At 37.2% G+C, this 24709-nt stretch overlaps 1 protein-coding gene across 2 annotated transcripts; it reads right to left on the bottom strand.

Moving 5' to 3' along the window:
• Positions 1-119: 119 nt before the first annotated feature.
• On the bottom strand, positions 120-22959 carry LOC107012166 (DNA mismatch repair protein MSH3). 2 transcript variants are annotated; one of them, XM_015211933.2, is made up of 14 exons: positions 21863-22959; positions 19792-19986; positions 19400-19564; positions 13523-13621; positions 13190-13438; positions 12646-12897; positions 12439-12570; positions 9811-10071; positions 9661-9732; positions 3857-4006; positions 2878-3369; positions 2277-2596; positions 1027-1126; positions 120-918 (listed from the first exon to the last, which is right to left on the bottom strand). In XM_015211933.2, exons 1-13 carry the CDS (start codon positions 22823-22825, stop codon positions 1123-1125), a joined length of 3354 nt encoding a protein of 1117 aa, XP_015067419.1. In that variant the 5' UTR covers positions 22826-22959; the 3' UTR covers positions 120-918; positions 1027-1122. The 2 variants fall into 2 exon arrangements, with proteins under 2 accessions (XP_015067419.1, XP_015067418.1); XM_015211932.2 differs by having other exon boundaries at positions 2281-2596.
• Positions 22960-24709: the final 1750 nt, after the last annotated feature.

Genomic DNA, 24709 nt, shown 5'->3' with positions numbered 1-24709 from the left:
CTCGTTTTAAAGACTTGATTTTCAGGCATTTCAAGGATTTGCCAATGTAATTCTTGAGCAAGATCCGCGTTCATTGCGAATTTAACAGCAAATAACTTGATATATATAGTGAAGAAAGGAAATGAAACTGATGTTGCCTTTTTTGGCAATGGAATTTGCATATCAGTTGCTTTGACAAAATGTACAAATTACATTAACAGATTCAACCATGTGTTTTCTTTTTCCAAGATGGAAGACCTGCCAAGATCAGTATAGCCCTTCAAAGCTGAAGAGAAGCAAACGCCTCATTTCGTGATATGGTAAATCATCAGATTTTGTTAGGGAAGTTCCCAATCACGGATTTAATGCAGTTATTATTCTTTCTAAAACTGATACCTAGCATTGGCGCGAGACCTATTATCTCCTTAATTTAGCTTATAGCTTAGACAAATCTTTTTTGATTAGCCTAACATGTGGTAGGGGAGGGCATCTTCAAAACTTCAAGCCTTTCGAATAACCATGAAAATCAGGGGGAAAACCTTGTTTATGCTTGGCGTGATCTCTAAGAAGAGTGAATTCCCAAGGCAAAGACAGGGTTGCCTGCGTATAAATACAAAATTGACAGCTAATAGTGACTACTTGAATGCAGGAGGAATAATTCAAGCTATTCGGTCCAAATCCTTGGTGAGCAGATTTTACCCAACAACTGTGATTGCAAACTGCAGCAAGCTGCTTTGTGGATTAGTCAAGATGCGCCCAATGCTCCAAGCTGACTCAAACACCACCATTATCCAAAAGGAGAAACCCCGAAAATAAATAAGCCCACCCCTTTACTCTTCAGTTTAATATCATGCTTTTGTCTAATACATCAGAGTTTGAACCATGATGTATGCCCAACCCACAAATCACGGGTTGTGCTCTTACCACTAGACCAAAGCTCTGTCAGCAATAAAAATTAGGTAATTATCATAATGCAGCAATAAGAGGGACATCGATAGCAATGATAAGAGCTCAGCATGATAATTAGAGTCAAGTTTGACAGCTCACCTGATTTGATAAGAAGCAAGATATTCAACATCTATATTTGGATCAAAATAGTGGTGTCCTACTGTACAAGCAGGCAGGCAGTTTCACTACCAGCATTTACCTGCAAAATGAGAAGGATCTTTTTCATGTTGGAACAGTAGGACATAAGCAAAGTCCTGCCACGAAAAATATTTTCTAAGAATCATTTTCTTATGTTCATTGGTCGGTACATAAGCAAGAATATTATCCTAAAAGCATTTGTATATAACCTAAACAATTACTATGGGATGTGGGGGTAGGGGTAGGGGCAGGGGTGTCGGGTGGGATGAAGGAGATGTGTATTGGAGGATTGTAGGGCACAATCAATGTGGTATGCCACTTGCGGAACTTGTTTTCTGTACTTCCACTAGGGTAGTCATTTTTCTCATTTTTAAGTGACTTGTTTCAAAGTCGCATGTTTTCCAAAAAGTTTGACCCACCGGACATGGAGAAATTGGAACACATAGTTGGACACACCTAATTTAGAAAGGAAAAAGATAGATGATGCATAAATTAACCAATCCCTCCGTTCCTGAAGAATGACACTATTTCGTTATTAGTCCGTGACAAAAGGAATGTTACTTGAATTTCCCATTTTTCTCTTATTAATTTTTTTTTTTGGAAACTGTTACTCACAATCTTTTTTAGTCACAAGAATGTTGAAACATGTTTATGACCACAACAAAAGTTCTCTAGCCACACAAATGCTATGGCGTATTTGAAGCCACACGTATTAAAAGTCTTTATTTTTTTCTTAAACTCCATGCCTAGTCAAACAAGGTCATATAAATTGAAACGGGAGGCGATATATTAGCATACCAAAAGTATGCTTAGAATGTTGTCTTCAACATGTCATGCCATTCCAATAACATGTTATTAGGAGAAAAATGGAAAGGACAGCTGGATGCACAAAGCATCCCACGTTAACAAGGTCCGGAGAAGGGCTGCACCCTAAGGTGTGATGTAGACAGTCTATTCTAATGCAAGCATTAATGGCTGCTTCAACAGATCGAACTTTTGACCTATGGGTCACATGCAACAATTTTATCGTTGCTCCAAGGCTCCCCCCTTCCATGGAGAAAAATGGAAAGGGTGAAACAAAAGAGTTTCTGAATGTAGAATGTGTCACTATTATTGGAATGGATCAAAAGGAAAGAGTGTCATGTAAATGGAACACAAGAAGAACAGAAAAACAGAGGAAAGAAAGATAGGATAAATTAACTTATCTTTACCTACTTATTAACTGAGCTGCAAGGCTTCTAGCTTGCATTAGAAACTGGAGTCTCCTGTCATTACCATGTTCTTCAAGAAATGCATAGTTAAGGTTCAGAAACAACTCCCTGTAAGGCTCACTGATGTCGTCTAAGCCTTCAACTATTCCAGCAGACAAGGAATCTGATTCTAGGACATCCTCTGTGGGTTCATTTTTACAGCCATCTTGCCTATGGCTTAGAGAACAGCTTTTTCGAAATTGTTGTTCAGTGTAGTTACAGACTGCTGCTTCCAGTTTTGCAGCTATTACAATGGCTCGCTGAATACATGTGACCGGCAGCTGAAACAAACAAGAACATGAGATAAACAATGGATGTTTGAATAAACCAATTGAAAAGATCTGACCAGAAATCATCTCACATTGACCCAGGCAATTGAGTAACAGGTAAAAAGACACTGGCATCAATGACTGAAAACTTTAGCTAGTGACTCCTTTCAAATTCAGATTCTTTGAACAAGTGTCCAACTTTTAGTATCACATTAAATTTACTATCAGGCTTCATTGAGCCTGTCTTCTATTGGACCTGCCCAAAGAGGAAGAATGAAAAGAGGGAAACTCACTTGTGCAAGCTGAGCAACTTTAAAACCAAAACTTCTCCCAGAAACACCTGGCGCAAGTTTGTATAGGTAGGTGATGTCCTCACTATTAATGTGATCCATCTTCTCATTTGACTTGAAATCCCCATTCACATCTCTTTGGGATGTCAGATATGACACATGGTATGGTCCCACAGAGCCTGGAAACTTATTCTTGATACTGACAATTTCAGGGTAATGAGTAACAAATAGAACCATGCATTTTTTGTGCTCCAGGAGATATTGAAGTGTTGCATAAGCAATTGCTACGCCATCATGTGTGCTGGTGCCTCTCCCAAGCTCATCAAGTATAACCAGTGAATTGGCTGAGCATTTTTTCAGTATATCAGAAGCCTCACTGAGTTCTTCTAAGAATGTACTCCTTCCTTGCTGAATACTGTCTGATGCACCCATGCGAGTATATATCCCATCCAGTACATGTAGTTTTGCAGAGATCGCTGGTACGAAGGATCCAACCTAGATGTACCCAGGAGGAAAAGAATACCTTTTATCAAATCATACTATTGTGGATCTTCAGTAGACAGATTTGCACTAACAAGCCATCACTAAAACTTCTTTCCAATTACACTTGTTTGAGATATAAGTAATCAAATCTTATCAATTCCATGAGAACAGCCTTACAACTAGAAGCCAGTTTTACAATAAAAAGATTATGATAAGCTGCAGTTGCCAGGAAACTTTTAAAATAGTTAAGGAAAATACTCTTTTGATTACAGTCTTTATTTTTAACCAGTCAACTATTAAGGAATTGTTCCTTCAGTCACACTGTCAGAGACACCTAGTCATACTGTACAGAGATGTGTGTCATACACTTCTCTGCTAATTCTACCTTCACATACATTCTTCTATAAAAGAAATATTTCCATGCCTAAGGTCACACAAAGATAGTGAGATAAAGAATTTTATAGATATAACATAGAAGCAAGCATCGGTATGGCATTACCTGAGCCATGAGAGCAATAAGAGCAACTTGGCGAATATAGCAACTTTTTCCCCCCATATTTGGTCCAGTGACAATCTGACAGTACTCTCTTTCTGCATGCAAATCTGTATCATTTGGGACAAAGTTATCTTGTAAAACAGCCTCCAGAACCTGTCAAAGCCCACAGTTAATATTCAATTTCTCAAAATAAGTCAATAAGAGATAGTCACACATATAAGAATGTCTTAAACAGCCGATTAATAAAATGAGCATCCCAATTCTATTCAGCTGGCAAGGGTAGCAAACATCAAAGAGTTCACCTAATATACTTATGGAGCTCTACCAAACAACAGAAAGAAATTTAATTTCCTATATTGTTTGCAAGCCATCTGAAAATCTAGTTTAATTGTAGTTTGATATTATGTATGCCAAGAAGATCTGCTTTCAAGGAAAATAGTAGAGATGGAGTCACATGTGATGTAGATTAGTGGTATCCCTTGGATTTTCGAGTACGTATTCATCAGCACCAAGGTGGTACTGGAAGTGAAGTTTTGAGTAAAGTAGCATTATATTTGTTGAAGTGTGTTATCATCCCATCAAAAAGCTTAAGAGCACACTTTTATAAGTTAATTTGTATTCTCAACACGACCCCTCACATGCGGGCCTGATTCTTTTTCATGGTTCAAGCACGTGAAAATTCTTTTTGATATGGATGGCGATGTGATTCGATCTCAGGACCTCTGTCTGCCCTGATACCATGTTAAATTAGGTCTGGAGTCTAACTCACATCCCAAAAATCAACACCAAGGTGGTGTACTGGAAGTGGAAAAAAAATTACAGATTGAATGGAACCTTGTATCTTACAAGGAGTCAAAAAAATCTACAAGTGATTCTACACCTTCAATGTAGTTCTCTTAACACCAACATCCAGAAGACCAATAAAAAAAAACAATTCAGCTTGATTTTTTGTATAGAACTACTACTATTCTCAAAAGGTCTCTTATTCCTTCCTTTCCCGACAATCCAGCATGCTATGCATATTGAGGCCATTCTCCACCACTTCTTCTTTCTATTCTTTTAATGTTGTTCCAGAACCACAGAGGTGTCCCTCGGATTTCAAAAGCTTAATCTACTTGACAAACGACGAGAAAGTGCATCAGCTTATATTGTGAAAATTTTCTAACAAATTCTCTCTTTAAACCTAAATGGATGAATTGATTAGGCAGAATCATATGTTTACAAAAATCGTTATCTGATTGATCTAAGTTCATGCAATTTATTATTTATTTATAAATTATTCATATTTTGGTCAATTGTTGAATAAAATCAACTGAAAGGAAAATCACTTCGCTCATTTTATAATTTTTATTTAGTTACACGTCGTAAACCTATGCAACAAGATCTATTGAAAAATCTTATATTTTCGTTGTTTTAACAATGAATTAATAATGAGATGGACGAAGCAGTCTGAAGTGAGTATTCATGAGTCGAAGTATGATATCAAGTGAAGGAAAGGGGAATTTTAGGAAAAAGATCTCCTTTTACTCGGATGCCAAAACCTAGGGTTTCTTTGTAGAAATGGTAGAACGTGAAATGGATGAGTTGCCTAGCGGCACAAAAATGTAATTGCTGAATGTCTTAACATGCTAAAGGTTACCAGATTATACAATTTCAATACCTAAATCCAGGTGATATACTAATTACAGATACCTGGTATTTATTGGGAATTAGCCAATGTAATCCAATGACTTCAAAACTCAAGATATTTTCCATTCAGATTGCATAATTTTGCTAGAAAATAGAATAGAAAGCTTCTTTCTTACTGATGAAATTCGATAGGACAAAACTAGAACTTAAAGTAGGTAAAAGGCACCATAGTAAAACATGAAATTAGTAAGTAAAACTTGCTGTTGATGCAAAACTTCCTCCTATAAAGCAAATGCAGATAACGGGTTACTGCCTGTATATTACAACTGCTATTCATTTTTGATATGGAGAAACAGAAACCAATTGAGTTCTCAACTTTCAGGTATCAAAGAGGAGTGGGGTGTAAATAACACTATCCTTGGTTATCTAATGCAGATTAAGACAAAAAACAGTCTAATCTAAAACATTTCTTTTTTGAGTGGTAATCTTTATCCACTTCAACCTAACCCTCCTTTCCTGTAATCAAAAAGTAGTTTTGATCCCCTCTAAAGATAAGCAGGGAGATCTTTGAAGCATGTTAAATCCTGATCCTTCCACTCTCGAGATCGAAGAAGAGTTATAGCTATAGGTGCATCGGCAAAATAAACCCAAGCTCCTTGAGCACATGATAAGTAAATGCGAGAGAGAGCTAGCCTATTTTTACCCTAGTCACCGACCAAATAAAGAACCTCAGCAGCTAGTTTGAGCTACTGATACCGGAACTGTTCTTTCACCAGAAATACTGTTCCAACTTTGCTCCCCAAGTGACTACCTACTCAAATTTGGAAGTGGAGGGATCTTTCACCTCGAGCTACCCTCTAAAGAGTTATCAAAAGCGAAAAGCAGAAAAAAACTCTTAAAGTCTGTGGGGGATTTAGGCGCAAAGCGAAATAAAGTCTGGGCTTTAATGAAAAAAAGTATTTGAAGAGATGGGCCAAGAAAGAGGAGATAGCACGGAAACAAAGATCCAGAGTACAATGGTTGAAACATGGAGACAAGAATACAGTTATTCCACAGAATCGCCACCTCTCATACGAAGTTCACTACTATGGAACAACTTGATGTAGAAGGTAACATTGTGAAAGATCCCGCTATTATCAAGGAGGTTGTCCAAAATTTCTACATAAATTTATACAAGGAAGCTGAACAATGGAGGCCAGATCTGAACATTCAAGATGTTAATATGATAAATGGAGAGGAACAAGCATGGTTGCAAAGACCTTTCGAGGAAGAAGAAATCCTAGAAAGTATTAGGATGTGTGCTAAAGAGAAGGCTCCTGGACCGGATGGCTTGTCAATGATTTTCTTCGAGACTTTTTGGGAGGTTTTGAAGGACATAATTAACACTCTTTCACAATTCCACTCCAATCGAAATTATGAGAGAAGTTTGAATGCAACATTCATCACTCTAATCCCTAAAAAGGTTGGAGCTTCAGAATTAAAAGATTATAGGCCAATAAGTCTGATAGGAGGGGTCTACAAAATCATAGCTAAATTACTGGCAGAAAGACTTAAGAGGGTGGTGAGCAAATTGGTCAATAAAAATCAGATGACTTTCATAAAAGGGAGACAGATCATGGATGCTGCATTGATAGCTAGCGAGTGCATAGATTCAAGGATGAAAGGTGGAGTTGCGGGTTTATTATGCAAGTTAGACATCCAGAAAGCATATGACCACGTAAATTGGGCATTTTTATTGAATGTTTTGAGACAAATGGGCTTTGGTATTAAGTGGCTAAAAGAAGTGTGCATTAAAACAGTCAGGTTTCTCAATACTAGTAAATGGTGAACCTGTTGGCTTCTTTGCATCAGAGGGGTTGTGACAAGGTGATCCACTGTCACCTTTTCTCTTTATTCTACCAATGGAAGGTTTTAATAGTATGATGAGAATAGCTACACAGAACAGGTGGATCAAGGGTTTCCAAATAGGAGACAGAACAAGGAATAGAAAGGAGATTAGCCATTTGCTATACGCAGATGATACTACCATCCTTTCTGATCCAGAAGCCAAACAGCTGAACTAAATCAGATTGATTCTGATCTTATTTGAAGCAGTATCAGGGCTAAGGGTCAATTGGGGAAAAAGCAGCTTGATTGCAGTCAAGGAGGTGCCTCAGATTCAAGGATTTGCAAGCATTCTAGGGTGTAAAGTAGAGAAGTTGCTGACAACATACTTGGGAATGCCACTAGGGAGCAAAGATAAATCTTTGGGGATATGGGATGGAATTCTGGAAAAAGCAGAAAAAAATTATCAAGATGGAAGGGTCAGTATCTATCCTTGGGGGTAGAGTAATCTTGATAAACTCTGTGTTAAATTCACTGCCTACTTATGTTATGTCGTTATTTCCAATTCCTCTAATAGTTATCAAAAAGCTGGACAGATTGACAAGAAACTTCCTCTGGCAAAAAGGCAAAGAGGAGAAAGCAAGGATTACTATTTAGTGAAATGGAACACTGTTATTTTAAGCAAAGAAAGAGGGGGACTGGGTATTAGAAATTTGAGAATCCAAAACAAGAGCCTTTTGATAAAGTGGCTGTGGAGATATACTAGTTAGGAAGGAGCCCTGTGGAAGGAGGTGATAGTGGCAAAGTATGGGGAATTGAACGCATGGTGCACAGAGATAGTGGCAAAGTATGGAGAATTGAACCCACGGTGCACAGAGATAGTGTCAGAACCCTATGGATGGGGAGTATATAGGACAATCAGAGCTTTATGGAACTCTATGAAAGAAAATGTGTTGCTGAAAGTTGGAAATGGCAACACAATCAAGTTTTGGAGAGATGGATGGATTGATCAAGTTCCTCTAAGTGAGTCATCCCAGATCTTTTCTCAATCTGCAATAATCCTGAAGTCAGAGTATGTGAATGCTGGACAACTCAAGGCTGGGACCTATCTTTCAGAAGGCTATTGAATGATTGGGAAGTAGATAGAGTGGCTTCTTTCCTGGGAAAATTGGGGGGAACCAATCTAGTAACAAATGCACCAGATAGAGTTATTTGGAAGCACAACAAGGATGGCAAATTCACAGTTAACAGTGCTTACAAGAAAGGCATACAAGTTGGGGTTAGAGGCTACCATCATCACTAGAAGAGTATTTGGAGAAGACTGATCCCCACCAAAGTGAAATGCTTCACTTGGTTAGTCATCAAAAGGGCTTGCTTAACTCAAGAAGTGCTGCAGAAGAAAGGAAAACAACTAGTCCCTAGGTGTTTTGTATGCAATTTGACTGAGGAAACAAACAAACACCTATTTTTACATTGCAAATTCACTACACAGATCTGGGTGATGTTCCTCAACATCAAAACTCCGATTTTTTTAAACAGAGGGGGCGGTAGCAAGACTCAAAAGAAGTGGTGGAGGCTAATACCATCATGCATATGGTGGTCAATGTGGAAGGAAAGGAATGGGAGATGTTTTGAAGATAGATCTAATTCCATTCAAAAGTAAAATGGAATTTTTTGGTATCTTTACCTTTTTGGTGTAAACAGCTCTGTATAGAAGATGTAGATCAAATTATAGAATTAATAGGGAGCTTGCAATTTTGGTTAGGGCTGTAAATTTTTTGAAGGTGGCCAACATGTCCTTAATGCTGAAGAATACAACTTTACCAATGTTCAAAAAAAATATATAAATATATATGTTTAGTCCAAGACTAATAATTATAAGCACGATTAACCATTTTATGAACAACGAAATTGAAAATTAAAAGTACGATAAAGTGAAATATCAATTGTTTAGTGTAGCCTCTCCAGGAAACGCTCATTGGCAAGGAAAAGTACATCTCAAAGCCTTGATGATAACATTAAAGCACACATTGAGTGAGGTGACGCGCTCAATGTTTTGAGCCTCGCTTAAGTGTGTTTTAGGAGCACCTTTGACAACACTCTCATCTAAATAAATTTTTTATGACCATGAAATTCCAGATGACTGGCTGATGCATGGTTCATAACTCGGTGGAATAATGGGTCAGCCCCTTTACGACTCTACCCTTGTCCACTTAAATACCAGGATTCAGTCTGCAGTCTTTGTCATCTAAATAGCTTCAGGAAGTTCTCTTCACTTCGCCAACAGTAGTTAAACTACAATTCTGAAGTCTTAAAATAGAGAAACTTCCATGAACAATGTTTTCAGTACATACCGGATGACGACCAGAGCATATATGTATCTGAACAGCCTCATCATCTTCAACAAAGAGCGGACGGACATAATTCTGGAACAAACAATGAAGAACTATTTACATCCAATAAAGCAAGTAGAAGCAACAAAGGAACAAAAAGCTATCTTTGACCTTATTCCTCGAAAGAATGGCGAGAGAATTCAGACAATCCAATGAAGCCAGGGCTTGCACAACAGCTTGGAACTCGGCAAAGTATCCACCAAAACCCGTCAAAAAATTATTCCATGCAGCTTGGCAAACGACAGTGAGCTGCTCATTTGCCAACGCTAACTCATCTAAAGCCACTAATACTTCTGGTGAATGATAACGTATTGCTTTCTTAGTACTGTTCACTTTGACCCAATCTCGAGGCACCTTTGTGTTTAGAGGCAACTGCAGTTGAAGCATCATATAGTCAAATAAATACAGTAGGGCATAAATGGGCATACTTCCTCTGCTTCAAAGTCTCACTATAAACTACAAGTTTGAGGTATTTGTAAAAGACAATTACAGCCTAAAAAGCCTAAAACATGGATTTACCTTGGCAGGCTATGCAGCACCAACAAGCAGAAAACTTTCTCAAAAAAAAAAATACACATACAGTTGATATGCAATGTCCTTTAGAAGTGTATACTTGACACTCGCATCCCAGAAAAAATTTTAAGAAGGGATAAGGCATGAAATATACCTCTTTGTTAAACAAGCTCCACACCGGATAGATGGAAAATGGTAATGGGCAGAAGAATCTGGACCAACAAGACATGTCTAACACTAGTTGTTGCTGGCCAAACATGATGTCCTCTTCACGGGAGACGGTGCTTCTTACTATCTTGGACAATCCACAACTACATTCCCTTTCCTACACATCCCCTACCCTCCACACCCAAATAAAACAAAAATGGAAAATAAACAATAAAAAGAAGCAACTCAAATAAAACCAAATGAATAAATATTTAGGTGATTGGAGTAAATATGAGATGAACTATGAATGCAGAAGTAAAAGAAAACAAAACAACAAAATCTATCTCCAGAAAGTGTTTACATTTGCTTGCTCCCTCATAGAAGAAGTAAGTAAGGTGATATACTTGCATTATTTTTTTTTAAGAATGGTAACTTTCTTTTTTCTATTTATTCACAGGTATACAGTACATCAAAGTAGCCCCCCTTCCAAAAGTATTACAAACTAGACCGACTCCATCTGTGCTTTTTGTCACAAATAGTCTATAACATCAAAAAGTTCTTCTGCCTGTACTAAGACTTTCTGTTTACACCAAAAATAATAAAGAGCTATACAATTCATCCTGAAATTCTTCACATTGTCTTTCTTGCCCTCAAAACATATTTGATTCCTTTCTTTCCACACTGTCCACCATATACAAGCTGGGACAATCCTCCATCCTCCTTAATTGTAGTATTGCCAATATTGATCCAGCAGTTTAGGAGTTGTACTATGTTTCTTGGTTTCATTTCACCCAAGTATATACTTGCATTATATTTATCCGCTTATTTGGACTCCTTTTAAAGACCTCCTGCATTTGATTGTTATTTCTAGTTGGACGATCCATTAAAATCAAAGTAGAGTTTGATGCCCTCTGAAAACTTGAGTTTTAGTTCACAACATGTGACTAAGTGGGTAAGGTGGGATTTTAAGCATTTTTCAGCTTATATTAGTGTTTGGTGAACTTAAAAAGTGTACTAAAGCAAAAATAAGCCAAAATAAATAAGTTGGGCAGCTTAGAAGCTTTTCAGATTTAACAAGTATTTTACTTTCTCCTGATACTTTATATATAATTTTCAAAATACCACTCCCAAGAAAGCTCCAAGTCTGATGTTTTTTTCCTTCTTCATCCCATCTCAACCTCCCATCTCCACAATATCTCTGGATAGTGGCAACAACCTAGAGGAAACTTGCAAAGATGAAAACAAAAGGCAAATGACTGGGAGCTTTCCTTGGGACCTCATACAATTTGTGTTATAACTATTTCTTAAAGCAAGCGTTTTGCTTCCTTTTTCACTCAGTTTCTCATAGCGACCTAGATGCCAAACAAAAACTAGTTTTCCTTCTAGGAAACCAAGTTTCGACTTAACAACTATTCCTCATACTTGAGCTCATATCCCCCACCCTAGTGCAAGTATCCAATGAATTCTTCTGTGATTTGTTAATGAGAATGTAGTTTAGAGATAGTTCATTGATAATTAGATAATAACTCTATGGTTACATGACTCTTAAAATTTTCCTAAACAGTTTATCAAGCATATATAGTTCCCACTTCAATCAAATTATTGGACTATTATATGCTATTCAAATAAATAATTCACTTATTAAAAATAATCTTACCTAATCTATTTGGAACTGAAAGTGGATTGAAGCATGAATTGAAGTAATCAACTCCTTTATAGTGTTTGTCACATTAAGGATATTTTTGTCATTGTACCAGAGGAAGTATTGATAAGCACTTCTCTACCAATTCCAAACACATCGACTCTTATTTTAAGTTTTCACTCTTCTATCCAAATACGAAACTGTGTATTTATATAGTACCAGCGCAAGCACTTGACAAGTTTTTTCAGCATTTGGTGTTCAAAAGCTACTTAAATTCAGCTAAACCAAACGGGATCTAGAGTAGCAATGCACAGCAAAATATTTCCAGATTGTGGACAGCAAGAAAACATATATATTCTGAAGAAGAAAAAAAAACTTAACATGACAGAGAGATTACAAGAAGAAAGATTGGAATATGATGACTTCTTCTAATGTACCTCTATCAAATGTGTGATTCCAGCTACACTAGTATACTCCAATTTGTGGATGTGAAGCTGCTTGCGATGCATAACAATCAATGAGTCTAACTTCTCATTTGCCAACTCAACTATCCTTGTACCTTCAGCAACCTGTGAACCAACTGAAAGTAGTCAATGAATCAAGTGCAGGCAAGAAATATGGCATAGAAAAAGAATACAACAAACCTCTGGGAACTTCCCATCAGAAATGATAAATAAGTTGTGAAGATCCTGTCTGTCAGCAGCTTCCTTGTTTAAAGCAGACAAAAGCTTAGCAGCACCATTAATAATAGTAGAAGATGAGGCAATTGATATCAGCTTTCTCAACAGGACAGAATGCAAGGTCTCTCTTTGCAGATTAGTACTTCTGTCCTCCATAATGAAAAGCCGCTGAAGTTGTTTCGCAGCAATCAAGATAGCTTGAATGACTGCAATAAACTGACACAGAAATTCCAATTAAACTCCATCTAAAAGATGGTTGAGGCTGCAAAACCAATTCAAGGAACAATTTATGCTTGTGTGACTGCTTTAAAAATATATTTCTAAGCATTAGCTGATTGGACATGTAATCGAAAATCAATATCTCCCACCACAGGCACCTGTCTGTAGTTCTGACGGAACCTATCTAAAGTTGCATTTTGATGATTTTCCCCATCAGATAAGAGACTGTACCATAGAACAAAACTGAAAAAAAAATTGCCCAATTAAATCAGAAGATAAAAACCTTCACCTCAGCAGCAGTAGCTTTTCTGTGAAAGATTCTTGTAAGCCCCCGCTGGATATCTGGTGACCTTCCTATAGTGGACAGAACTGAAACAATTATATGATGTATCTCCGGTTGCGAACTGGTGACATCAGCACCTTCCATCTCCAAGACAGAAGTATGAGAAGTTCGATGAGTTTGCATAGATTCTGCAATCTCTGAAACTGCATCAAGACGAGCACCTATCATGTTTCTATCCCGTAATGGATGAGTCACCTGCAAAATATGAAATTACACATGTACCTTCTATCTGTTCATATTATCAAAACCCAACAAACTAACAGCAAAAAATCTCCATACCCAATGCCTGAGAAGCCTTGAACCAAATAAAGTAAGGGTCTGATTCATACAATGCAATAAGGAGCCAGACTCTGATCCGTCAAAGTTATTCATCAAAACCTACATCATCAGTAAAATTAAAAATGGGGAAAAATATGCCTATCGTATCTGTTGAGAGCTAAAAAATTGCCGGTGCAGTAAAGTGGACAGAAGGGAAAGAAAACTTTTAAAACTTCTATCAAATTGTATATTGTATAATGTATATCATACATAATATTCAAATTACTTGAGAACTGTTCATTTTTCTTCTTTTTTTTCCTTTTAAAATTTATGATACGCTGACAAGCTAGGTCTTTGATGTTTCTTAGCCAGAAAAGAAGATTGCTAAATCATTCTCCTCTCCACTTTGCATAATAATATAACTAGTCAAAACCTGAACAGAAGTAACCCCAGTAATTCCTCCAGATGTCCCCATTGTTATTAAAAGCCACTGTTTTATAGCTTAAAACTATGAAGCGACTTGATGCGCAATTATACATTGGTGAAGCCATATGCTATAGAGAAGTGTGCACTTCGTACAATGATCCCAAGGAAAGCCATTGGTTCTTCGAACCTTTGAGGATTTGGATTAATATCGGCTCAATTGTAAATTTGGTTGCTGAAATCAGTTATGTTAATACAATTTGATTATTTTTTTTATTTTTTTGGAGAAGGTAACGACTTGTATTCTATTTCCACAAAAACAGAGACCTGCCACGACAAGTTACAAGTTTCCTAATTACAATTGAGGAGGAGTATCTAGAAGATCTTCAACCCTTTTAGCAAAACTTTACAATAATCCTAAGACATCCCTAACTGATTCTAGATCTTCCCTATACTCCTGTTTACACCAAAAGTGAAACAAAACTTAACTTTTCATCTTCATCTTCTGCATATTGTTGCTCTTGTTCTGATGGCACCTGAGGTTTCTTTCTGTCCAAGCAGCCCACCAAATGCAAGCCGGTATAATTTTCCACCTATCCTTATGGTCTGACATACTAGCATAACTGCTCCAGATCTTCAAAGTCTGATCTATTTTCCTTGGCATTACCCAATTCAGGCCCTTCTTACTTAGAAACATTTCCCATAGTTGACGGGTAATCCTGCAGTGTATAAAAAGGTGGGTTACAGTCTCAGCCTTTTCTTCACAGAAAAAACAACTTGGACTTAGATGTATCCCCCTTTTCATGGGGTTTTCTTGGGTTAAAACAGCCTGTTTGGCCACAAGCCAAGTGAAGCAAGAAACTTTATAAGGAATTTTGACTTTCCATATAAGCTTCCAAGGCCAGTCCTCAATCTGATTATTGTAAGGGTTAAAATTTTTTATAGGCCCCTTTCACACTGAAACTACCTTGACTGTGGCCCTCCACTCCAATCTATCTTGGTCAGTTGTGGTTCCCTTTGAATTGCTCCAATTTGTTGTAGAACTCAACTTACCTCAAAATGTCCCAGTCATTAAAAGGTCTTCTAAAGCTCAAATTCCATCCATGATTTGACCAGACATCAGCCACAGTGGTCCTTTGTTGTTGGTTTAGGGTGTAAATATCATTAAAGGTGTCCCTTAGGGGGGCTTGATCTAACCACTTGTCTTCCCAAAAAAGTACCTTCCTGCCATCTTCTGTTCTTATGCTGCAATTTTCTCTAAGCTTTGGCCACAGGTTTCTGATGGATCTCCAAAGGTTGATCCCATAAGTATCAGTGACCATTCTGGTGGTCCAGTGATCTGCCATTTCATACTTCAGCTGGATAACTTCTTTCCAGAGAGCTGACTCCCTAGAAGCAAATCTCCAGAGCCATTTCATCATAAGACATTGGTTCTGAGTTTTTAAGTTCCTGACCCCCATACCCCCTTTTTGTTTACTTCCAATCAGTGCATCCCATTTCACCAAGTGGAACTTCTTGGTTTCACTGTTCCCTTCCCAGAGGAAATTTCTTCTTAGAACATCCAATCTCTCAATGACACCATCAGGGATAGGGAAGAGGGACATCATATAGGTAGGCATAGAGTCCAAAACACTATTGATTAGTGTTAGTCTTCCTCCCAAGGAGAGATATTGACTTATCCAGTTCACCAACCTCTTCTCGCACTTCTCTATCACCCCATTCCATATATCTATAGACCTATTCTGATCACCCAGTGCCATGCCCAGATAGACACTTGGTAGCTCCCCAATACTTCCACCAAGAACCCCAGCCAATGAGGTTAGGTTAGGAACCTCATTAACTGGATATATGAAGCTCTTATTCCAGTTGATGTGTAATCCTGAGATTGCTTCAAAAAGAACAAAAATGACCCTGAGAATCATGAGTTGGTTCTTATTAGCCTCACAAAAGATCAATGCATCATCAGCATACTGCAAATGAGTAATCTCCAAGTTTGGGCCTTCCCTGTGTGCAACTTTGGATCCCTTCAACCAGCTATTTTCTTGAGCAATTTTCAACATATCATTAAGACTTTCCATGGCAATGATGAAGAGGAAAGGAGATAATGGGTCTCCTTGCCTTAGGCCTCTCTGTGAGGAGAAGAAACCTGTAGGGGAGCCATTGATAAGGACAGAGAATTTGACTGTGCTTATGCAGAACTTCATCCATCTTATCCATCTACCTCCAAATCCTCTTTTGGAGAGGGTCTCTAGCAAAAAATTTCAATTCAGGTGATCATAAGCTTTTTGTATATCTAGCTTACATAGAATGCCTGGTATATTGCTTCTGACTCTAGAGTCCACGAGTTCATTTGCCATGAGGATAGCATCCATCATTTGCCTTCTTTTGATGAAGGCCAGTTGTTGAGTGTCCACCAATTTGTGGATAACCTTTTTTAGCCTTTCTGTAAGCACCTTAGAGATAATCTTGTAAACACTGGTGATTAAACTGATAGGCCTGAAATGTTTGAGCTCTTTAGCACCCATCTTTTTAGGAATCAAAGCCACATAGGTAGAGTTGAAGCTTTTTTCAAAGAAGCATCTTTCATGGAAATTCCTGATGGTACTAATTACTTCCCCCTTTATTATTTCCCAGCAGTGGACATAAAAAGCCATGGTATATCCATCAGGGCCAGGAGCTTTATCTCCAGCACAAAGTTTCACACATTCCCATATCTCTTGTTCCTCGAATTCCTTTTGAAGCATTTGATTGTCTTCAATAGAAACTCTGTAGTCTACCCTACATCCTCCAGCTGGCCTCCATGTCTCAGTTTCAGTATATAATCTTTGATAGAACTCCTCAATCTCCTTCTTTATAACTTCTGGATTTTTGGTTGCTTCCCCATCCACCATTAATTCATCAATATTGTTATATCTTTTACGAGCATTTGCTGATCTGTGGAAAAACTTGGTGTTGTTGTCACCCTGCTTCAGCCAGTTGACCCTTGATCTTTGCCTCCACGCTACTTCCTCACATTTGGCTATGCTTTCAAAATCTACAAGGAGTTCTGCCTTTAGAAGTGTCTCATTCTCTGTAAATGCTCTTTGATCCTGAACTTCCTCCAATTCTGCCAGCTTTGCAAGGATGTTCTGTTTCTGCATTGCTAAATTCCCACGAGAGGTCTTAGCCCATTCCTTCAATTTATCTTTTAAGGCTCTCAATTTGAAAGCTAAGATAAAATCTGGCCTCCCTTCACAGACTATAGAGTTCCACCACATCTCAACTCTATCCAAAAACCCTTCTGTTTGCAGCCACCAATTTTCAAATTTAAATTAAGATCTTCTAGGTTCCCAGTTCCCAGTTCCCACTTTGGAGCATAATGGGTGTGTGATCAGAAGTCACTTTGTGTGAGGTTGTCTGCTTAATGTTCTTGAATTCCTCATCCCATTCTTCAGAAAATAAAAACCTATCAAGCCTGGCAGCAACATCGTGACTCTCCCCTTCCCTCCAAGTGTATTTGCCCCCTATCAAATGTGGATCTTGAAGGCTCATATCCTCGATGAAATCAGACAAATCATACATTGCTCTTGTGAATCTAGAGCAGTTACTCTTTTCTGAAGGGAATTAACAGTGTTAAAGTCCCCACATACTACCCAAGGCCCATCGAGAAGTCCTCTGGCTGAGCCTAACTCCCACCATACTTCTTCCCTTAGAGTGGGTTAAACATTGGTTGGGGAATGAACTAGTGGTATGCTTATATTGACTTGGGCAATCCTCCCCTCATGAGCTAGATTTAAGAGTTGAGTTAGGCCTAGGTATCCTACTCAGGTTCATCCATGTTTGGGCTCCCGGTCCACGCTCCAGTTTAGAGTGGGTTAGGATCCCACATTAGTTAGGGAATGGACTGGTGGTCTGCCTATATGGACTTGGACGATTCTCCCCTCTTGAGCTAGATTTTGGGGTTAATTTAGGTTCAAGTGTCATATCTTTCCATAAATTCATGTGTTCTTTTTATTTTTCCATTACTTGTACACTTCACTTCAAAGAAGTGTGCTCTTAACTTCATGCTTTTTTACTTCAAGACCCATGGACCCAATCACTTTTTGCGCTTTGGCATTTAAAAACACTGGATGTGACCCTTTAAACAATGTTATGGAAACTCACTAGTGCCAATCAATTATTGTGGGGGAAAATCATTAAAGCAAAATATGAGGAAGATAAATGGATGACTAAAGAGGTAACTACACCCTATGGGATGAGATTGTGGAGATCCATAACTTGTGGACTGAATTGAAAACCAATATTAAGATCAAAGTGTTAAATGGCTTACTGAAAAAAAAGATCAAAGTGCTACTAATTGTGGACACATTTTATCAACTCTCGCAGAGTCAAAAGTGACAAATATATTGACCAAACAGAGTAATAATTGATTAATCAATAGAACAATCCACTAACTATGGTCCAATGACAAACTAGTGAAAAAATATGTGAATTCTCTATATGTGCAATTCGGTTCAGACAAGTGTGACATTAAGTTGGCTGGATCAAACAAAGATCAAAATCTTTAGAACTTCCACCAGAATAGTATCTACTTTGTACAAATGACAGATCTACCCATAGTTCATATAAGGAGGAGAAATCAGTGAGCTAAAGGAAGAAAGGTGAGGAAGGAACCAGAAAAATAAGGAAGAGACAATGAGTGAGAAAGTGGGGAGACGGGAAGGAATGGATGGGCTGGAGCCTTGATTTCTAATGTTTGTAAGCTCACAAGTCCTCCTTCCCATGAGTCAAAAGTGTTCCTCACTTTGCTCCTTTGGTGACAGAAATTCCCGACCTCAAGTTTTCAGAGGGAGGGAGCTATCCTCTATTGTCTAGCTAGTACAGAAACTTGTGACGGTTTACCAATCCTACAAACACATCAGGAACAGACACACATTGGTTTCCTTTAAAATAAAGTACATATCCACATCCAGACTATCTCTACATAACAATTTGCTGGCTTGATTAAATCAATCATCAGATGATCGAAAGTTGCTCGTTTAAATGCTTATCTGCATTACAGTATGGAGTCTGCTTGTCCGAGAACCATAAGTGCTGTCATGGAAGCAAATTCAGATTCTATCATGAACGCAAAGTTAAGTTGATCGTGCTCAAAGTTTTCTGAGGTTTAACATTTCCAGATGGTTCCCCCTAACCCAAGCTAATTTTGCTTACTCCATGATTCAAAGGCATATTAATTGCAGCAGTCACTCCCTCCTTTTTTATTTCTTTTGGTAAGGTAAATATGAACACAACCGTCTTTAATTTGAGTCTCATCAGATATTGCTTTGAGAAGAAATCTTTGCAATGAAAACATGAAAACAATAAGAATGTATCATTCATGCCTGGGAATCCAACAATTACTAAGTTCAATTGTGGAATTTATCCAAAAGAATTGTATTTATTTTTCTCTTCGATTTAGTTTGCTTTTGTAGGGGGGAGGACTACCCCACTCACCTCAAGTTGCTGCAATGCATTGGCTGAAAGAGTCATCTCCATGTTGCTAGAGAAGGGACGAAATGAAGCTCCCAAGCACAGAACTCTTTCCAAACCAAATTGTTTTAGATGCCTAACAATTAGGCCCAATGCTTGTACAGCCAAATGAGGCATTGCCATTATTCCCTACAATTCAATATGAAAGGATGAGGGAAAAAGATATAATCTAATACACAGGGGAATCCAGTGAACCCCATCCAACAGACACAGCAAAGAACATGAAAGAAGAAGGTATAAACATGTCCACATAAGAAAGATATGAAGATATTAGTTTTGACATTTCGATTCCAATAGATGGTATATAAAAATTTAGTAAATTCAGCCTCTAACTATACGAAGAGTTGAAATTACACCTGGATTGCAATTTGATTGCATTTGGGCATTTTCATTTCAGCCTCTTCCTTTTCTTGAACATCTAACAAATAAGTTTCCTGCATGCCCTCATAGAGAGACATCACCTCAGCCAGAGCACCACCGTCACTGAACCGATCTGATGATACATCCTCCACCCGAACATTAGATGCAGGTCCAGCATAAGCCAGTAGCAGCTGAAATGAATATAATAAATTAAGGGAACTTTCTTAACTAAGCAAAAATAAGTACTATTTTTGCCATACATAGATATAGTTTAGAAATATTACCTAACATAGCTATACTAAGGGTTCTAGGGCAAATTTCTCCTCTCTCATCCCTCTCCCTCTATATCAACTTTATCAATTGTATCACTTTAATGGCTGCATCACCATACAATCTTGAAGAAGACACTTATATCGATTAATCACTCTACTGGTTGTTGTTACAGCCTAAATGCAGGAAAGAATACAAGTGATATAAGAGCAAATGAATACAAGTGATACAAGAGCGAATGAATACATTTGATACAGTTGTATGTATCGAATACAACATGTATAAGCTTGTATGTATCAGACGGTATTCGTTGATAACTTATTGTCAAAAATAGCCTGTATCCAAAATCTCTCCTATTTCTCCCAAATCTTGCTCACCTCTCCTGTCTCTCTCTCTCCCAATTCTGCTCGTCTCTCTCCACCCTCTAACATGTATGTATTGGATTGTACTCATTGATACAACATGTATTCATCGATTACAAGATGTATCTAGTATCTCTCATCTCTCTACCCCAAATCTCGCTCGCTACTTTTCTCTCTCAATCTCGCTCACCTCTCTCCTCAACTCTGATAGCTTATGTATCGAATACAACATGTATCCATTTGGACTATGTCTAGCATCTCTCCTCTCTTTCCCAAATCTCGCTGGCCTCTCTCCTCTCTCTCCCAATGTCGTTCGTCTCTCACCTCCCACTTATTGTAGCGATGAGTCGTAATTAGACAAACAATAGCTACTAATGATAATAATGATCCAAACTATAATTTATGATCCACTTTCAACAACATCATAATGACAACTCTGATATTCAATTGAAATCATTTTCATACAAACTTCAATTTATTTATTTTATTGTGACAAGTTTCATAGAAGCCTAAATATGTGACTTTTTACCATAAAATAAATGTCCAAACACACAACTCTAATTGAATAATAAACAGTATCTTCATGCCCAAAAACGCTAGAAAAAAGTCAATAATGCTATTCTATGTTCTGATTCTTGAAGAAATTACCAAGAAATATTGGACAAGGCAAACAAAAGTCAGAAATGTGCTACCTTCAAACTAATTGTCAAGCCAATTTCCTGTCTTATTTACATGAGTGGTCACTGTAAATATTCTTGGAGTATTAAATGCTGCATTCATCTCACCTGGATACACACCTTTCTTGGTAGTTTGGTTGTATGAGTTGCATCTTTTAGTTTGTCTGATCTGCACTACTTACAAATAATTTCCTTGTTTGTATTACCCAAATTTTCTCCTCAGAAATGGTCATGACATTCCTAAAATAACAACTTATTTACAACAGGCTGTGGCAAAGGATAAGGAGTCACCATTATTTCACCAAAAGAGGAGGTTGTTCTACCACTGCCTGAACCAGAATGACATGCCTGTACATTTTTGCCCCATTAGAGATATGGCAAAAATGAACCTTCTTTCACACATGGTCAGCTCATGTTTTAGTGATCAAGTTTTACAGTCCTTTCCTCACATGAAACACCATCTCTAAAGAACAATTGGTTCAGTCTTTAATCTAGAAATAAAAATGCAAATTTATTTTACCAAATCCACGCAGATTCAATTAACAAAGAACCTGCAACAGAGCAATCTACTAATAAAGATCTTTTAGTATGCAGCTCTTGTTATAAAAGTCTGTTCTTTTAGAGAGTAAGAGATCCAATTCTCTAATTAATTCTTTACAAAAAGAATATTTTATCTCCACAAATAGGAAATCAATGTGAGATACCAAAGGTTCCTTTTAGCTTTATGATAGATTTTCATATAAATGAGTGACAATCACCTTCTCTGTCTGCTTAGATATAGGCCTGCCAACAAGCAATTCAGCTGGCAACAAGTTCAGGATCATAGCCTCCAACCCAGCCCTCATGAAATTGTCATTGAACTCCCCATAAACAACATCCCCAGTTGAAACCTCAACTCCAACAACCCCGAGTTTCTCATCATTCCCACAACCCTCAAGGTCGATTACCTTCTCAACAACACAAACCAAATAGTTATTACATGACCCGAACCCCTCATCTCCACCCCCTACATCTTCAGCAGCCTCCAAAGTGGCTTTCGTGTACAATGCTGACAACCCACGGCCAAAAGGGCCCAATTTATTCGATCCATGAGCCTTAATTGCAGCAGTTTCCGTTTGTTTAACAACCCCAACTTTGTACCCTGCACTCACCAGCCTCCTTACATGAATACTCAACCGAAACGTGGGTACACTAGCTGTCAAGAAATTGTGGTCCATATGTGCATAAATACCCAAAACTCTAGCAGCATTTTCTGCATCCTGACCAAAAAATCTGTACCTGTAACCAACTTCAATCATCAATAGAACATCTGGGTACTTAGTCTTAAGCTCCACAACTTGTTGCTCTAACGGCGTGTACTTGGGATTTGCAATTTCATGACACTTGGAAGGTTCCAAAAGGTGGTAAGATGGTTCTAGAAGTTTATCCAGGAACTTTTGGTGGAGAGTGGGATTAGGAAGAGGAGTGCATGGGTTATCTACGTGGGTTGATAGCTTAGGGGTTTTGCTGGGTTTTGTAGGATAATCATCGTAAGAAGAAGAAAGTTTGTTCTGAGGAGAAATGAGTTGGGAAGTTCTAAGGCGCTTTGCAGGTGAAAAGCTGACGGTGGCGACAATTTTGGGAGGTGGAGTACAGGGGGTCGTTGAAGTTGAAGGGTCTTCTTCGTTCTTCGGTTTTTGTGCAAAGAAGCGGGAAATTACTTGTTGTTTTGGTTTCCCCATTATACCAATGCAGACGACGGCGGTCGTCGGGGTGGTCACTGGTGGTAGTGGTGGTTCCGAGCTCCGACGGGTGATTTTGACAGTACGAAGAGCAAAGGCGGTTTCGCAGTGTAGATTGTAATGCTACTGGAGAAACGGATTGATCAAAAATTGGTCAAATTATTTTTAAAATGTGATTATGTAATTAAATAAATTTAGGATTAAATTGATATTTTAAAAAAAATTAATTTTTTATAAGATACAAAAATGATTTTTTTTTTAACTTTTATAATTCTATTCAAATTATTCTTTTTTTAAAAAAAAAAATAAAAATTAGGTATTTCTCTTCTTCTTCTCTCAATGTTCTCTCTTCTCTTCTTGTTCCCGTTTAGAAAATCTGAAAATCCGACGCTAAGTGTGACACTATCTTGTGGGCCCAACGCTAGTTGACTATTTTTTCAAGTTAATGCCACGTAGACCGAAAAATGATAGAAAATTACTTATAAAATAAGTTTAGGGGGTAATAAGACCTTAGTATAGTATAAGTGTGTCTCTGGAATTTCGGACATAAGTTGAGAGGGTACTTGTGCATTTTTCTAAGTATTTTATTATAATATTCATATTAATTTAAAAATAAATATTAATTTTACAATAAGATTCGAAATAATAATATTTAAAAAATATATTAAAATAAATACACATCAATAAAGTCGTTAGAATACAAGTTTTAGATTTAATGAGTAATAATTTTTTATGATAATATTAATAATATGCTTCATTTTATCATCCGTTGAATAAAATTATAACTTATATTTTCTGTCCTAATGAATTTTATTTTGAATCATTAAGATTAAGGCTCTTTGCACAAGGGGAATTTGAAGAAAAGTGAAAAGAGTGAAATAATTGAATAATTTAATTTTTTGAGATATAAATTTTGTTTAATACAAAACTAAATTATTTGTACAAAAAATAGATAAAAATCAAATCTTGTTATAAACAATTTGTATTATAGTGAATGTCTAATTATGTGGAGTCCTTGTAGGATATGGTTAGGAATCCTACTTGGGGACCAAGTAAGGTTTTCCCTATAAATAAAGGGTTTTCCTTCATTGTAAATAAGATTTGAGAAAGATCTATGAATCCTGAATATTCATCAAGAGAAATAACAAGTCTTCTCTTCTTTTCTCTCTAGTTTCTTCTTCTTATTCTATAGTTTTATAACACGTTATCAGCACGATTGTTCTATTCTTAAAGAATAATGAAGAAGACGGGAAAAGTGCAAAAGAGATCTTGCATAAGTTATGCAATAAGGTTCTTATATCTTCAAGTTATGATTTATCTTTATGTAATAATTATTTATGTAACAGATCTGGAGGTGCCATCTAAAGTAAGTATTTAAAGAGACTTGTCGACTTTTTATACGTTTAATTTTAACCGACTGGAAAGAGAATTCCTTAATTTATTTTAATAATTAAATAAGCACAATTTAGTGAAAGATATGTTTTCAATATTTATATGAGGTACGTGATCTATTCAACTATATCTATTAACTGCTAGTGTTGATTATAAGAAATCATTATTCTCAGTTTTATGTGTAATTATAATATACGATCATATTAATGATCATCAAAAGTGATAAAATTAAATTATTCTGAAGGCTTGAGGTTGAGCCTCATTGTGGGTAAGACGATAGATTAAAGTTTTATCGCACCAAAAGAATAAAAGGTGGATTTAAGTCTAATCGCACAAAGAGGGTAAGACATTGAGTTAAACTCCTGATGCACTATGATGGTAAGATATTGGGTTCAAGACCCGTCGATTTATGACCTAAGACACTTTATGGATAAGACATTGAATGTGAGTCTCAATGTACCATATTGATGATATAATAATGACTAAAGAAAA

Source organism: Solanum pennellii, chromosome 3, assembly GCF_001406875.1.
Source record: "Solanum pennellii chromosome 3, SPENNV200".
Lineage (NCBI taxonomy): Eukaryota > Viridiplantae > Streptophyta > Magnoliopsida > Solanales > Solanaceae > Solanum > Solanum pennellii.
This window is presented reverse-complemented; position numbering and strand designations above follow the sequence as displayed.

Excerpts from the sequence above, each read along its gene's own strand:
- LOC107012166 (XM_015211932.2), bottom strand. The coding sequence starts at position 22,825 with ATGGGGAAACCAAAACAACAAGTAATTTCCCGCTTCTTTGCACAAAAA. Across the intron at positions 19,987-21,862 it reads TATCTAAGCAGACAGAGAAG|CTGCTACTGGCTTATGCTGG; the intron begins GTGATTGTCACT and ends TATTCATTTCAG. Across the intron at positions 13,622-19,399 it reads ATGCATTGCAGCAACTTGAG|GTTTTGATGAATAACTTTGA; the intron begins GTGAGTGGGGTA and ends CTGATGATGTAG.